Source organism: Anas acuta, chromosome W, assembly GCF_963932015.1.
Source record: "Anas acuta chromosome W, bAnaAcu1.1, whole genome shotgun sequence".
NCBI lineage: Eukaryota > Metazoa > Chordata > Aves > Anseriformes > Anatidae > Anas > Anas acuta.
The window spans coordinates 27,818,818-27,836,104 of NC_089016.1; the positions used below are offsets into that span (position 1 = coordinate 27,818,818).

The following is a 17,287-nucleotide window of genomic DNA, read 5'->3' on the forward strand; positions in this document are numbered from 1 at the left end:
TGATGTGCCAGGCCATTGGATCCACACAGTCCAATAAATCCGGTTATCCCTCTCCTCTACCTGGCCAGATGCAGGGCCCCTCTAGTCCTGGCTGGAGTGTCTGCCACTTAATTCTTGCAAATGAGAAGCAGAGGTCCCTTCATCAGGGTCAAGAATAACATCAGCTCTTCTACTGCCTCTGGGGTTCTGTCCAATAGAAACTGGAGCAGCATTTTTCTTAGGAGCCCCTCTTTTTTCTGCTGTATTTCCTTTCAGTTCACGTACCCGAGCAGCTAGGGTTGAAGTAGGTACACCATCCCATTTCCTCATATCTTCCCCGTGGTCACGCAGATAAAACCACAAGGTGCCACGTGGTGTATGTCTTGGGTACTCTCTCTCTTGAGCAGGGAAATGCTGATTCTTAGTAGCTGAAGTATCACTCCGTCTAGAAGAGGGGGAATATGCTCGTTCTACGAGGTAGTCAAGTCTTTCAGATAGTTTCTCCACAGCTGAGACACAGGCCCGTAGCATAGCAGAGAGATTGTCTTCATATTTTTGAAGCTGGCAGGACAGATTATACACTGTTGGTCCCATCCCCTCATCCCAATTAATTACTGTCAGTGTACTGGCATGTGCTAATGGTGCACTCTGCACAAATTTATGCCACATGGATGTTGTGCACTGGACTTCATCGGGGTCTTGAGGTGTCTGTTCATGGTTCAAATCACTATAAATCATCTCCCGCACAGCTAATTCCCGCAGGTGCTGGAGAACTTTCTCCGTGGTGGTCCACTTGCGTAACTGATATACAATATCTTCCTTGTGAGGATACCTTTCTTTCACAACTGCCAGGAGTTACCTCCAGAGGCTGAGAACCTTTGCCTCTCTCCCAATTACTCTGTCTATCGCCCTTTCTCTAGAGAGGGATCCCAGCTGCTTGGCTTCATTGCCTTGTAATTGTTGGCTATTGGCCCCAGCATCCCAGCATCGAAGCAGCCAGGTGAAGATGTGTTCACCTGGGCATCGACCATAATCCTTTCGTATTTCTCACAACTCACTCAGGGAAAAGGAATCAGAAACCACTCGATCCTTAATGATTTCCATCTCTTCTTCCTGCTGTTTTTGTGATCGCTCTGCTTTAGAGGTGCCTGCCTTTTCCCCTTCTCCCTCCTTCTTAGGAGAGGCTTCTTCCCTTACCAAACGAGCTGACTTCTGTTTCCGTTGTTTCGACTTGACTATGGGGGCAACTGATACCATAGTCGGTTGGTCCTCTGGGTCAGCCACAGCATGTGTTACTTGGTCATCAGACTCAGAAACTTCCTCCCTCTCTTCAAGGTGCTGGATGATGTTAAACAGTGTTTGATAGGAGTAAGCCAGGACCCAGCACAACGCTGCAAGCTGTCGTTCTCCGGCATTATCAGGGTCAGGACATACAACTCTCAAACATTCTACCAGGTTTTTAGGATTTTGCATTTGCTCAGGGGTGAAGTTCAAAACTATTGGAGGAGACACCTGTGACAGGTACCTGCCTATATCCTCCCACACACCTTGCCACCCACCACAAGACTGTTTCGAGACAGATTCCCGGGTAAGCTTTCTAAACAATCGAATAATCTTAGAGAGAAGAGGAAACCCGTTATTCAGAATTAGAAATAGCAATATATGGGTTACACATGGATACTCAAAATACTCCCAAACTGTTGTAATTAGCCCACTGTGAAAGAAGGAGGAGGTACCCTTCCTAATATTATTCATAAACTGGTGTCCAGATGAGGAAAGGAAGGCAGTGTAGTTCTGAATATTCTCTAAAAGATAGCTTCCATGAGACCCAAACAATAACAGTGCAGAGCCTGAATGCCAGATTAAACTCAAAGCCAGTGCTTGGCAGCACAGCGAATTCAAAAAAACGAACACAGATTGTAGCACTTTGTCAGATCAGATATATAGGAGAAAGGAGACCATGACACGCATTGCATGACATACGATCAAACAAGCCATTATTAACAGGACACTGAACATGGTGACTAGCAAGCGTGTTAGTTGTATGCGTTTAATCAATTCTATTGTTATCTCAACCCTTCAAGCCCCACGTTGGGCGCCAAAAAGGACTGTGGTGTTTTTACTGTGCTGGGTAGCTAAACACCACAACCGCTCTCTCACTCCCCCTCCTCAGATGAGGAGGGGAAGAAGTAAAGCAAAGAACAACTCACGGATTGAGATAAGGATAATTTAATTAAAGGGAAATAATAATAATAAAAGAAAGATTATTATGAACTAAACAATTTAACTAAAGGGGGAAAAAAAAGGAAAGGGAAAAAGAGAGGGGGAAAGGGAAAAAAAGGAGGAAAACAAACAAATAAAACAAATGAAGGCTATGTGGAAGTGCAGAGGAAAGAAATTACTCTCTACTTCCCACAAATGAGCGATGCTTGAGCACGTCCTTGAAGCAGGGCCTCAACGCATGCAGCCGGTGTTCGGGAGGAGGACCGACGTTTTCCCAACGAGAGCCCACCCCTCCCCTCTTCTTCCTGTTTCCACCTTTTATTGCTGAGTGCAACATCATATGGTATGAAATATCCCTTTGGTTGGTTTAGGTCAGCTGCCCTGGAGATGTTTCTCTTCTCACTTTTTGCCCACCCCCTAGGAGGGTTAGAGAGAGTCCTGATGCTGTGCCAGCACTGCTCAGCAGCAGACGCAACACTGGAGTGATACCACTGCTGTTCCAGCTACAAGTGCAGATCACAGCACTGTATGGGCTGCTGCAGGGAAAGTTAACATTCCAGCCAGACCCAGTACAATTATCTAAAACCTGAGTCAACCAGAACAGCAGTTAGCATTCTTGATCTTTAAACCACTGATTCTGAGACATCCAACACACAACTACAAATTACACACAGTTCAAAAGAGCCTTCTTGTTTCAGACTTTTTCCCCCCGATTATTTAAAGAGCAAACTACAGATTTACACTGGAAATCTGTATCCTTGCACTGTATTCAGCCTTAATGTTCAAGCAGATATAATCAAAAAGACTCATTTTTCAATCGACATTATTGTGAACAGTTTGGGTCAAATTTTAGTCACAGTTTACTCAAGTCCTCTCCAAGACAAAAATGGGTCCTTTTTGTTAACGTCTCTGAATCATGTTCGTTTCCATTAAAATATTAATTTTTCCATCAAGAGATGTTGTTTTTAAAATACTTTTTGTACACAAATTGGTACAGAGGAAGTCTGAGGGAGGTGTGTTTGTATACAAACTTGAACACATACAAGCCAGGGAGTTTCAGTTTTCCTGAACACTCACAGTTGCATGATGATGTCTATTATTCTAAAAGATAAAGAGCAAACTATAAAATGCAATCCAGAATTATTGAGAACATAGGCTTAAATTGTTTGTAATAAATGTCATGCACACAAATACGATTTCTTAGTTGATCCTCTTGGATCAGTAAGCATCACATTCTGTGAAAAGTGCGTTATTTCCAAGCATGAAGAACCAGTTATGTTGACTATCTTTACTATTTATAACTGCTCTTTAAAAATCAAAATCCTATTATTATGTTCGTATACCTATTACTACTAACAGAAAGCCTCACAAAACAGTTCTGATTCCATCACTGCTGCACTTTGATGGGTTCCATCAAAATTCATTTGTTATTAATCCAGGTCACTCTTACTGTAATGCAGTTGATAAGTACGATAGCAAGCATAGTAGTTATGACATACAGCATTACATAGCAATTAATATTATACAAAAATCACGGGCTATTCTTACCCAAGATCAAACCCACTTGAGGTACACAACAGGCTTTCCCATTCTTCTGCATTACCCACCAAGTGCACCCAGGTCCCTGAGCAAAAGCAATCCCACAAATGGGTTTGTCTTTGCCTGAGGCAGGAATAGCCCAGACTGTCTTCCCCAGCATGTATTTTATGTGCACTAGAGGGACTTTATCCCCTTCTACAGTACATAAGAGTTATAATTGGGCAGGGTCAGCCCAACAGATCCCCTAGCATTGACTAACCAGGTGGCTTTTGATAAATGTGTATTCCAAAGTTTGAATGCCCCAGCACCTGTTGCTCTCAGTGTAGTCTTTAACAATACATTGTATCGCTTGATTTTCACAGAGGCTGGTATGTGACAGGAGATGTGATATACCCAACAAATGGCATGTTCTTTGGCCCAGGCATCTATGAGGTTGTTTTGGAAATGAGTCCCATTGTCTGATTCAATTCTTCCCGAGATGCCATGTCACAATAAGACTTGCTTTTCAAGGCCCAGGACAGTTCTGGGCAGTGGCATGGGATATGTTTCTAGCCATCCAGTGGTTGCTTCCACTATTTTAAGTACATGGCACTTGCCATAGGAGGTTTGTGGAAGCATGATGTAATCAATCTGCCAGGCCTCCCCATATTTGTATTTCAGCCATCACCCTCCATAACACTAAGGCTTTAACTGGTTGGCTTGCTTGACGGCAGCACATTTCATATTCTATGGAATAAGGCCCTAGAGGGAAGAGAGGGCTACAGGCAAGTTCCCAGGCCCAGTTCCCAAGCTAGCAAGTGTTTTCTCCTAGCAGTGTTTAGCAGCCATTTTATGTCAGTACTTTCTCATTACAATTTGGTTATCTCCAAAATTGCTCCCATTGGTGGCTAATACATGAGAGGGTTGTGCTGCCATGTAGAGGGTCCTTGACAGGCTGGAGAAATGGGCAAACAAGAACCTCATCCAGTTCAAAGGAGAAGGACAAAGTCCTGAACCTGGGGAAGAACAACCCCAGGCACCAGTACATGCTGGTTGAATGTTAGCCATCAGCACGTCCTTGCTGCAATAAAGGCCAATGATATCCTGGGCTAAATTACAAGGGGCATTGCCAAAAGTTCAAGGGAGGTGATCGTTCCCCTCTATGAGACGTCCCCCCTTTAAACTCCCATTCTCACTCAGCTTTCCATTCTGCCCTGTCTCCTTCATCCCAACAGGCATCTGGAGCTAACTCCATGGTAAAAATGTAGTTCAGGATATGTGGCCCAGTCACCTACATACATCCCATATCATAGATAATATAGTCCTGTCCTGCTTCTGGATTTTTCATGAATGGACACAAAACACTGATGCAGGTTTATGTTACAGACCTGTTCATAGCAAATTCTGCTCTTCTAGCCTTTACATTTGTGATGTTTTTCTACATAGACCTTATACTTCTCAGTGAAAATCATAGCCAAACAATCCACTTGTTTATGTAATAGCCATGTCCTTGTGCCTCTATAAACATTCCCAGACTCCCACAACAGCCTGCAGCTGGTACACCTTATCCTTGTTACCAAGTTAAACGCACAATCATGAGACAAGGAGAGCCAGCATTAACATTTACAGCTACGGCCATAGTTATACAACGCGTGACAAAGCTCACAAAAGGATTTTTGTCTGAAATAATTTCTTGACATCCTTAACACCATATACATGTTCATAGTGTAAAAGATCAAAAGAGGTCTTGATATATTGTTGTAGTTTAACCCACCAGGCAGCTAAGCATAACACAGCTGTTTGCTCATTGCCCCCCAGGGAAGGGAATTGACAAAAGAGAGAGAAGGGAAGAGAGAAAATAATCATAAAAATAAAAACAAAAACAAGTGATAAACAATGCAACTCCTCACCACCAACAGACCAAAGCCCAGCAAGCCCCTGAGCAACAACAGCCCCCTGGGCCAACTCTCCCCAGTTTTATTCTTGAGCATGATGTCATATGGTCTCCCTTTGGCCAGTTTGGGTCAGCTGTCCTGGTTCTGTGCTCTCCCAGCTTCTTGTGCACACCAGCCTCTTTGCTGGCAGTGCAGTATGAGAAAAAGAGTCCTTGACTTAGTGTAAGCACTGCTCTGCAACAACTAAACCATCAGTGTGTTATCAGCATTATTCTCATCCTAAACCCAAAACAAAGCACCATACTAGCTACTAGGAGGAAAATTAACTCTATCCCAGCTGAAACCAGGTCAAAGGGTCTTCTGAAAGGCCAGGCAGGGTAGAAAGCTGCTTAATCTTCTCTGTGCTCAAAACAGCTATGCCAAAAGCCCACCGGTACCCTTTTGGGTCCTTGGAGTACCCTCTCCTGAGGTAGTCTATGCCAAGGATGCATGGAGCCTCTAGGCCAGTCACAATGGGATGCTTTTGCCACTCGTTCCCAGTTAGGCTCACTTCAGCCTTCAATACAGACAGCTGTTGGGATCCCCCTGTCAGTCTAGAAATACAGATGGGTTCTGCCCCCTTTATGGCTTGATGGCATTAGTGTACACTGTGCACCAGTGTCCACTAGATCCTTGTACTCCTGCAGGTCCAATGTGCCAGGCCACTGGAACCACACAGTCCAGTAAATCCAGTTGTCCCTTTCCTATGCCTGGCCAGAGGCAGGGCCCCCTCTAGACCTGGTTGGAGTATCTATCGCTTAATTCTTGCAAATACAAAGCAGAGGTCCCTTCATTAGGGACAGGAAGAACATCAGCCCTTCTACTCCCTCTGGGGGACTGCCCAACAGAAACTGGAACAGTAACTTTTTTTTTCTTTTTTCAGGAAACCCTGTGTCGGCTGCTTGAAGTTCACGTACCCGAGTTGCTAGGGTTGAAGTAGGATCGCCATCCCACTTCCTCATGTCCTCCCCACGGTCACGTAGATAAAACCACTGGTTGTGGATGCCCCATCCCTGGAGGTGTTCAAGACCAGGTTAGATGAGGCCCTGAGCAACCTGATCTAGTGAGTAGCATCCCTGCCTATGGCTGGGGGGGGGGGGGGGGGGGGGGGATGGGCTGGAACTAGATGATCTTTGAGGTCCTTTCCAACCCAAGCCATTCTATGATTACCTCTCTCCATGGTGGTCCACTTGCCTGGGTGACATATATCATCATCCTTGAAGGGATACCTTTCCTTCACACCTATCAAGATTCAACTCTAGAGGGTGAGGGCTTGTGCTCCTTTTCCAATTGCTTTGTCAATGCCCTTCCCTAGAGAGGGATCCCAGCTGCTTGACTTCACTGCCCTCTAATTCCAGACTATTGGCCCCATTATCTCAGCAACAGAGCAGTAAGGTGACAACATGCTTGCTTGGACAATGGCTGAAATCTTTTCACATATCTCATAGCTCACCCTGGGATAGGGATCAGGTGGTTACTGCTGCTTTTATGATATCATCTTCTTTGTCATCCTGTTGCCATGATAATCCTACTTCTGGTGTTACACAGTACAGCAAACTAATAACCTTAAACCAGCCCCCCAAAATGATAAATAGCACATCAGGGAACACATACAGTAAGTAATGTGCCATATAACACAATTCTGAGAACTCAGTCACACTGGGGGTAAAAGCTCTTGGGTTGAGATAAAGTCAGCTTAATAGGACAGAAAATGAATGGAAATATAATTATGATAATAATAATGATAAAAGAACATAGGAAGCAAGATCAATTGCATTGTGCATCACATCACCCGCTGACTGATGCCTAGCCTGTCCCCAAGCAGCAGTCCCCCCCCACCCTGGCCAGCCACCCCATATTAGGACCAGGTACTGTTTAACATCTTTGTCAGTGACATGGAGAGTGAGATTGAGTGCACCCTCAGCAAGTTTGCCGATGACACCGAGCTATGTGGTGCAGTTGACACGCTGGAGGGAAGGGATGCCATCCGGAGGGATCTTGACAAGCTTGAGAGGTGGGCCTGTGCAAAACCTCATGAGGTTCAACAAGGCCCAGTGCAAGGTCTTGCATCTGGGCCAGGGCAATCCCAAGCATGAATACAGGCTGAATGGAGAATGAATTGAGAGCAGCCCTGATGAGAAGGACCTAGAAATCTTTGTTGATGAGAAACTCAACACAAACCAGCAACGTGCACTTGAAGCCCAGAAAATCATCCATATCCTGGGCTGCATCAAAAGAAGCACAGCCAGCAGGTTGAGGTAGGTGATTCTCCCCCGCCTCCTCACTGGCAGGGCAGCATAAGCAGCAGAAGAGTACTTGACTTAGTGTAAGCACTGCTTGGCAATAATTAAACCATCAGTGTGTTATCACCATTAACCTCATCCTAAATCCAAGAACACAGCACCATACCAGCTACTACGAGGAAGACATTCTATTCCAACTGAAACCAGGACCTATGACATAAAAAAAAAAAAAATCTTCCAAACAAAAAAGCATAGTCAAGTTCCTTTTAGATTTGTTATACTGCCAAATTATTTAAAAATTAAATGCTAATCATAAGCCATGGCAGACTGAAAACAGAGGAAACAAATATTTGCACATTTTGTAGATTATTACATAGCTGCCTGGGAGAAGCTTCATCTGTATCAGAAACAAATCACAATATGAACCCATGGGAAAACATTTGCATCTGATGGAAACAGCAAAAGAAAATGCGATAAAAGGAGCCTTGAACTGAATAATTTAAGTCACTTGAAACATGGCACTAAGAGGAAAATTAAAACTAGAAATGGAACAACCTTCACTGTTGGACATGCTCACAAAGAAATGGAAGTGGAAAAAGGAGTTTCCCAGAACCACCAAGGCAAATAGTCTAGTATATAATTTTATGCCACAAAACAAAGACATTAAAAGCAAATCCATCTAGAGGGAAAGCATTACTACCTACTACAAACATACTTCCTCCTCGGTATCAACTAACTGAGAAGCTTTCACTGGCATAACCAGCAACATCAGAATTAAAAAGCAATGAGAACAATCCTAAGAAAGTGCAAAGGCCCATTTCCCAAAAGAGCTCCTGAACAGTATCACTCACTCAAAACTGTAATAAATTCCAAAAAGGAAAAGCAGCAGATGGCACACAGAAACATGCAACTAAAAGTTCCTTGGTTATCACCTTGGCTGATTTCTCTTCCCAAGCACTAGTTCAGAAGATTACCAGATGAGATTTATTTATTTAAACTAGACCAGTTCTTCTACTACAAGGTTCAAAGTTGAAAGACTCAGGAAAAAAGAGTCATGTCTTCATAATTTATTAACAATTTAAGACAACACTGTAATTTAGCCTTGCAGACAGCTAAACACTACAAAGCCATTTGCTAGCCCTCTGTATTGGGTTTATGTGACAAGGGCTTAGTAGCAGGGGGGCTGCAGAGGTGGCCTCTGTAAGAAGAGTCCAGAAACTGCCCCATGTTAGATAAGGGCCAGTTCCAGCTGGCTCCAAAAGGGACACACCGCTGGCTAGAGGTGCGCTAATAAAATTTGTTGGTTGCACCTCTGTGAGAGCAGATTTATGAAAGGGGAAAGAGTGCTGCACAACAGCAGCTGGGAGAGAAAAGTGAGAAACAGCCCTGCAGACACCAAGGTCAGTGAAGAAGGAGGGGGAGGAGGCGCTCCAGGTGCTGGAGCAGAAGTTCCCATGCAGCCCATGGAGAGGACCATGGTGGAGCAGGTTGTCCTCCTGCAGCCCATAGTGTACCATGGCAGAGCCCATTTTCACGCTGCAGCCCATGGAGGAGCCCACCATGGAGCAGGTGAATCTGGCCTGAAGGAGGCTGTGGCACATGGAGTGCCCCTGCTGGAGCAGACTCTGGGCTGGACCCATAGCCCATGGAGAGGAACCCACGCAAGAGAATGTGAACTGGCAGGAGCTGCTGCCCAGGGGACCCATTTGGGGTGTTATCAGTATTACTCTCATCCTAAATCCCAAACACCATCCATACCAGCTACTAGGAAGAATATTAACTCTATGCTAACAGAATCCAGGACAGACAAAAATAAGTTATCCGCAGGCATTATAAGATATGGTACCATGAGAAGCAACAAAACAGGCCCAAGAGCGATCATTACAATTCTACTGGAATTATGTTGCTCTTTAGCAGTAGATAAGTGCCTGAACAAAGCACAAGTACAGGTGTTGCACTGTAAATTTGGGGATATTTACTTCACTCTGTGTGAAAATTAATTGCATCTTTAAGAAAGGCACATGGGAACAGTAAGGTTACTGATTATTGGTAGCAAGCCACAGCACTACAGTTGCTCAACCTATACACAGAAAAATCCTACAAACAGCAAGAACAATGCTACTCTGACCCCAAAGCATTAAAACCACAGTGACTCTGTGAGACTTCTACTTTAAAGTAATGACTGCTGTAATAACTAGAGAACTGACAGTAGTTTTCCTTATATAAACCAATACAACTGCTGCAGAAGAGTATGCCTACTGTAGATATTTTCCCATTGAGATTCAGATTGGCTCAGCTTGTTCTGTCTATCAGTGAAGCTGTTGGCACCTCTGTGATAAGATACTTAAGAAAGAGTTAAAAAAAAAAAAAAACAACAAACCACCGTATACCAGTACTGGTGCCGATATCCTCCTGCAGCCTGTGGAAAAGACCATGGTGAATAGATAGGGAGATTGCTTACCAATTACCAAAAACAAAACAGACTTGACTTAGGGAAAGTTAATTTATTGCCAATTAAAAATAGAGTAGGATAGTGAAAAACAAAACTAAAAACACCTCCCCGCCCTTCTTCCTAGACTCAACTTCATTCCTTCACTCCTGAAGTATCTACCTCCTTCCCCCCAACTCCAAGCAGAACAGGGAGGATGGGGTAATTAGGAATGGTGGAGGGTATTTGCAGTCAGTTCACAATGCCTCATCTCTGCTGTTCCTTCCTCCTCACACTCTTCCCCTGCTCCAGCATGGAATCTCTCCCACGGGATACAATCCTTCCCAAACTGCTCAAATATGGGCTTCCCACAGTGCATGGGTCCGTACCACAAGATGCAGTCCTTCAAGAACGAACTGCTCCAGCATGGGTCCCCCCCAGGCCACAGTTCCTGACAGACAAGTGGCTCCTGCATGGGCTCTCCATGGGCTGCAGTTTCCTACAGGCTCCAGCATGGGATCCTCCACAGAGTATGGTGTGGATATCTGCTCCCCCGTGGTCCTCTCAAGAGGCTGCAGGGGAATCTCTGCTCCAGCACCTGGAGCACCTCCTCTCACTCCTCCTTTGCTGACCTTGGTGTCTGCAGAGTTGTTTGTGAGCAGCTGCAGGGTGCTTAGCTGCCTACAGGGCTTAACCCCACAATGCCACATAGGGATTTAAGAAAAGTTTAGGTCATCTTCTCTTCACTGCAAGACACTTAGGGATAAATGTACCAGTGAATACAGCTAACACTTGGTTTATCTTAGATGTCCAATAAAACCTTTACAAGTTAAGAACAGTATATAAGGGCATATAAGGACATTATTCTACGCAATTTATAAAATCTACCCCCAGCTTGACAAACGCTTAAAAGGAAACTTCTACTTTTAGAGCAGCTGAAGATTGCTTCAAGAATTCACGGGTACGTGCTAAGGAAGACAATTTGGTTCCAAAAGTTTTTTTTCCAAAGATTTAAATTCTATTGTAGTTTTCCAAGCGTTCTCTACTCAAGCTTGTAACAGAGCTTTGGCTGATTTCAACTCTGAGTTTCAAGCTGCAAGATTATTTAGAAATGTGATTATCTTGAGTTCCTTTTACTGATTAGAATAGGGGGGAAATCCCTAAAGAATGTAAAAAGCATTTAGTTACCTCATTAAGAGAAAACAGATATTGAATCAACAGAAATAGAAGACTACCCTTTACAGCTGACAGAATAACAAATCCCCATTTTTAATAAGACAAAATTTGGCTCACTTGACCACTGCTACCATTTTATGTATTTATTTTTTCTATCACTTTTTCCAGGTAGCAATTCATAACAAGACAATATTGGTTTAATAAATAATTTATACTTCATTATTGTATTTAAAAGTTACATACAATAAGCCTTCAGATGACATCAGTTACAAGAAGCTGAAACATGTAAAAGCCTCCACTTAGTTTGTACATAACCAAAAAAGAATACAGTAAAAGCAGTTGTAATTTAGTTCACGTCACAGAAACTTACTTAGCATGACTTACTTCAAATAGTGAAATCCTATGTACAAAATCCTGACCTGTAACTATCATCTGTAACAGCAGTCTTTATTGACAGATATGCATCTATATAGTGCTGAGTAGTACCTTCTGGGTTTTTTAACTCAGATTTCCAAAAACAAACAAAAATCTTTGGTTATAATTAACAGTTTTTCCTCCTATAGAACATCAGCTTTTGATGTTTTCAAACTGTTTCAGACTATGCTGAGTCTGTTTTGCCAGTGATGAGTGACCTAGTGACCTCCCTGTCCTTATCTCAACCTGTGAGCCCTTTCTGTCATATTTCCCCCCCCCTTTTTTTTTTGGGGGGGGGGGGGGGGGGGGGGGGGGGGGTGAGAACGCAGTTGTGGTGGAGTTCAGCTGCGTAGCAGGGTCAAACAAATACATTAAGATATCCATTTGAGTATACTGCTATACAATGAAACAAATCCCTCACTAGTTGTAGGTAAGGGAGTAGTCCCTCTCCACCTCCCACCAAGAAATACTTCCAAGTTTAAATAGTACAGCTACAACTTTCCTGTACAGCTGTACAGGAATAAAAATTAAATTGAACACTCTCACTGATCAACATGTGGTAAATATTCTACACCCGCAGAACAATGCTTTAGTTATATCTATTGACAACTTGATTAGTCCAAGAACCTTTAGCAGTCTTTGTTAGCGTTTTAAAGTAAATAAACTGTCAGCTTCTGTTAAGTCAGTTGTACCCAGTGTTACTGTGCAAACATACCTGGCTCAGTCTCTGTTTTCGGTGTTACTTTTTCCTCTCTTGAAATGCTCATTTCTGTCATTTGCTGCATTACAGGCAAAGCGGCAACAGGCACATTTCTGTTTACGTACGGTGAAATGGGTAATTTATGTTAGTTTTGAGTTCATAATAAAAGCTCAAACTGTCAAAATCCATCAATAGACTACCTGTTCCTGACCTCTACTTCTACCATCTCTAAAAATACATCTTCCAATCTATTTTAGTTTCCCTATAGGAAAATAGGAAATCTGTAGCAAATATTTCTCCAGATAAACCAAAAATGTTCTTGTAAATGCAACAGTCCAACACCAACCACTAATTAGTTCTCATTTATATCCATAAGGCACTGTCTGGTGCCCCATCCCTTTTTCCTCTGCAGAAACTCATTATAATAGCATAGTGTTACTGAAGCGTTACTTTAACTTGCTATTTGCTCACATTTCATTCAAACCTGAAAATAATACCTTCATCTTACCTTGATTTTTCAGATGTGCTACTGGCAGCTCCTTCACAATTGTTTAAACTTGCATCTGCTTGTTGTATAGATGCAGAGTCTGAGGTAGGAGTGTTTGAACCACTAGCTGTACCTGTATATAAGGGATTTGAGAAGTTGATTATAAACAAACTCTAGAATACAAGTTAGTCAAGTAGCTTTGCATAGATTTATAAACTGTTTCCATTCATTCTACAGCATTTTCTTAAAGACAGGCTATAATGCTAATGACCAAAACACAGGGATTGTGTAAGAACACACTTTTAGTGGAAGGTAAGTTGTAAATTAAAGGCTCAACACCAAATGGGCCAGAATATATTATGCAAAAAATGCATTTTTTTAAATTGTGATTTAAAGCATTATTCCCTTTGAAATACATAGTTTTAGTACACAGCTATCAGAACTCCTGAAATACATTCTGTAATTCCTCTCATTAACTACCATTTTAAAAACAAAGACTCACACCTTTACCTGTTGGGCTGATTATACTGCTATTCTGCTGACGTTGAAGATATTCTTTGTAGCAAACAGAACACATGCCACTTGTCCTAGGATTTCCATAAAATCCACATCCTGTACTACACAGCATGGGCCCTGGGGTCTGGTTTGTCTCCTGAGCCATCTTGATGCTGTAAATAAAACCAAGAAAAGCATTAGGAAACCACATTTACACAGTCTGTGTATTACCAAAAAGCCACTTAAATCTTTTGTCTTAATGTTATAAACAGACTTCTGCACCTCCCAAAGGTAGGCAATGCTAACCCTCATCTTTGCCACCAACTACAAACTTTAGGAATAAAAATACTTCAACCTCACTAGTATTTAACCTCTGCAAAGCAAGGTTTATAGAAAAACTGATAATAGCAACCAAATCCTTGGATCCCAAGGGCAATGAAACTAGAACATGGTAATCAAGCAGTCTACTACAAGTTGAGAGCACAGAACAATATCACACTTGTGCTCCAAAAAATTAGATTTAGTGGAAGTACTGCCTATGATTGCCTAAAATATCTCCACTTGGAGTGAAAACTCTAGATTACTATCTTACAATTTAGAAGCGGACACAATAAGGGATATTTGACTGCTGATGCTCATAAAAAATTAAATGTACCAAAAGGTAATTAATTCTAGTGTTTAAAGAAATACTTTTTAATAACTTGAAAAAAAAGCCACACTACAAGTTGTAAACATATCTCAGTAACAACTGTAATGGATGGCATCATTTGTCTAGTTAAACTAGATTTCTGGGATCAAAGTAAATCAGAGGTAGGATGAAAAAGTAATTAAAGTCTGCTTCCCTGCTGGTGGTTGTAGGACTTCAATAATTTATACCGTTGTTTCAGGACTACAAAACAAGGTTACATTTATTCTGATAGAACTCTCAACACTGACGCCCATGGGGGACCCATGTTGGAGCAGTTTGCTCCTGAAGGATGGACCCTGTGGTACAGAGCCATGTTAGAGCAGTTCTTGAAGAGCTGCTGTCTGTGGGAAGCCCATGTAGGATCAGTTCAGGAAGGACAGCATCCCGTGGGAGGGACCCCATGTTGGAGCAAGAGAAGAGAGTGACCACGAAGGAGTCGTGGAGACGAATCTTTATGGACTGAACGCATCCTGTGTTCCCCATTCCCCTGTGCTGCTCCGGGGGTAGATGTAGAAGAGGGTGGACTAGGGAAAAGTGTTTTTAATTTCCTTTTAATTTCTCACTGTTCTAGCCTGCTAGTGATAGGCAATAAATTATATTAATCTCCCTGTCCTCATCTCAAACCTCAAGCTATTTTCATCGTATTTTCTCCCTTTTTTTCTTTGAGGAGGGGGAGCGAGAGAACGGTTGTGGCAGAGCTCAGCTGCATAGCAAGGTAAAACCACCATCTTTCATAGAATCATAAAGGTTGGAAAAGCCCCCCAAAATCATCTGGTCCAACCATACCCCTACCACCAATGTCACCCACTAAACCATGTCCCTAAGCACCACATCCAACTTTTCCTTAAACACCCCCAGTGATAGTGAGTCTACCAGCTCCCTGGGCAACCCTGGAAAGGGCAAACCCCCTCCCTACCCACCTCACCTCCCCAGGTGCCCTTACACAACAAATGTGAGGCTCCCGAGCTTAAGGGACAGTTAAGGGAAAACTTGGGGGAAGGTCCACCCAGGAGGTTGTCTAGAGCAAGGAAGGCAACTCCATACCTCAAGACTGCCTCCACCAGAAAAGAAGGGTAATTGTCATAGGTGACTCCCTTCTAAGGGGAACAGAGGGCCCCATATGTCAGCCAGACTCTACTTGTAGGGAAGTCTGTTGCCTCTGTGGGGCCCATGTCAGAGGCATTACCAGGAAACTTCCTGGCCTGGTTTGCCCCTCCAATTATCATCCATTACTGATAATTCAGGCTGGCAGCGATGAAATCACTGAGAGAAGCCTGAAGGCTATCAAAAGGGACTTTCAGGGGATTGGGGTGGTTAGCGGATGGAGTGGGAGCACAGGTGGTGTTTTCCTCTATCCCTTCAGTGGCAGGAAGAGATAGTGAGAGGACCTGGAAGGCCCAGCTGATAAATACATGGCTGAGAGACTGGTGCTATTGCAGGAATTTAGGAGGTTCTGGCCAGAGGGAGGTTTACTCAGCACCTGGCCTGATGGCTGCAGATGGGTCCCACCTGCCTCAAAGGGGGAAACAAATCCTAGCCCAGGAGCTGGCAGAGCTTGTTGAGAGGGCTTTAAACTAGGTACAACGGGGGATGAGGATGAAATGAGGCTCAATAGAAATAACCCCCAAGGGAACAATGCCAGGGTTGGGGGCAAGGGCAGTGGCACAACTGAAGTTCATCTACACCAATGGATGCAGCATGGACAACAAACAGGAGGAGCTGGAAGTCAGTGTGCAGCAGGCAAACTACCACTTGGTTGCCATCACTGAAATGTGGTGGGACCACTCCCACGACTGGAGCGCTGCAATGGACGTCTATAAGCTCTTCAAAAGAGACAGTCAACAAAGCAAGGACAGTGGCATGGCTCTCCCTATTAGAGAGTATTCCAGTGTTCTAGAGCTTGGGGCTGGGAATGATAAGGTTGAGTCCCTATGGATAAGGATCAGTGGGAAGGCCAACAAGGCAGACATCCTGGTGGGGGCCTGTTATAGACTGTCAAACCAGAATGAAGTGACAGATGAGGCATTCTACAAGCTGGCAGAAGTTGCACAATTGCTAGCACTTGTTCTCATGGGGGACTTCAACTTCCCAGACGTATGCTGGAAATACAATACAGCCCTGAGGAAGCAGTCTAGGAGGTTTCTGGAGAGCATAGAAGATAGCTTCCTGATGCAGCTGGTTAGTGAACTTACCAGGGGGGTGCCCTGCTAGACCTTTTCACAGAGAAGGACTGGTAGATGTGGTGGTCAGGAGCTGTCTTGGGCAGAGTGACCACAAAATGGTAGAGTTCTCTATTCTTGGTGAAATCAGGAGGGAGTGTCAGTAAAACTGCTACCTTGGACTTCCGGAGGGCAGACTTTGAATTGTTCAGGACACTGGTAGGGAAGGTCCCTTGGGAGTCAGTCCCAAAAGTTAGAGGAGTCCAGGAAGGCTGAATGCTCTTGAAGAAGGAATTCATAAAGGCCCAGGAGCAGGCTATTCCTGCATGCCTTAAGATGAGCTGGCATGGAAGAAGACTGGCGTGGCTGAACAGGGAACTTTTGCTAAGCGTCCAGGGAAAAAAAAAAAGACTTTATATCCGTTGAAAGAAGAGACAGGCAACTCAGGGAGAGTACAAGGAAGTTACCAGCATATTCACATAAAAAAGTCAGGAAGGCTAAAGCCCAGCATGAGCTACTCTATTTCCTTGGAAAGCTAGCTAATACCATTACATGTCTACTTTCCTAAATTTCTCAGAAACTTGGGTCTGTATTGGGCTTACATGGCAAGGTTTTGGTAGCAGGGGGCTGCAGGCATGCCCTCTGTGAGAAAAATCCAGAAGCTGCACCATAAGGGCCAATTTCAGACAACTCCAAAGGGATACACCACTGCCCAGAGCTGAGCCAGTAAGTGATGTTGGTTACGCCTGAGTGAGACCATATTTAAGAAAGGGAAAAAAAAAAAAAACAAACAAAAAAAAAACAAAACTCCTTTCTCTCCCAGCTGCTGTCGACCAGCGTGTG

General features: G+C 43.6%; 1 protein-coding gene across 11 annotated transcripts in view; it reads right to left on the minus strand.

Moving 5' to 3' along the window:
• Positions 1 to 17,287, minus strand: part of DYM (dymeclin) — a 432,971-nt gene that overhangs the window by 281,641 nt on the left and 134,043 nt on the right. For 7 of the 11 annotated variants that reach the window (XM_068664795.1, XM_068664794.1, XM_068664798.1 and 4 more), the window contains 3 exons: positions 13,607 to 13,770; positions 13,124 to 13,235; positions 12,631 to 12,728 (listed from right to left, as the gene is read on the minus strand). The exons of 1 other annotated variant lie outside the window; for it this stretch is intronic. In XM_068664795.1, the coding sequence (XP_068520896.1) occupies positions 12,631 to 12,728; positions 13,124 to 13,235; positions 13,607 to 13,770 (374 nt within the window). Of the gene's footprint in view, positions 1 to 12,630; positions 12,729 to 13,123; positions 13,236 to 13,606; positions 13,771 to 16,620; positions 16,829 to 17,287 lie in introns of those variants that run through there. 3 more of the 11 variants (XM_068664799.1, XR_011090608.1, XR_011090609.1) reach the window with 3 other exon arrangements.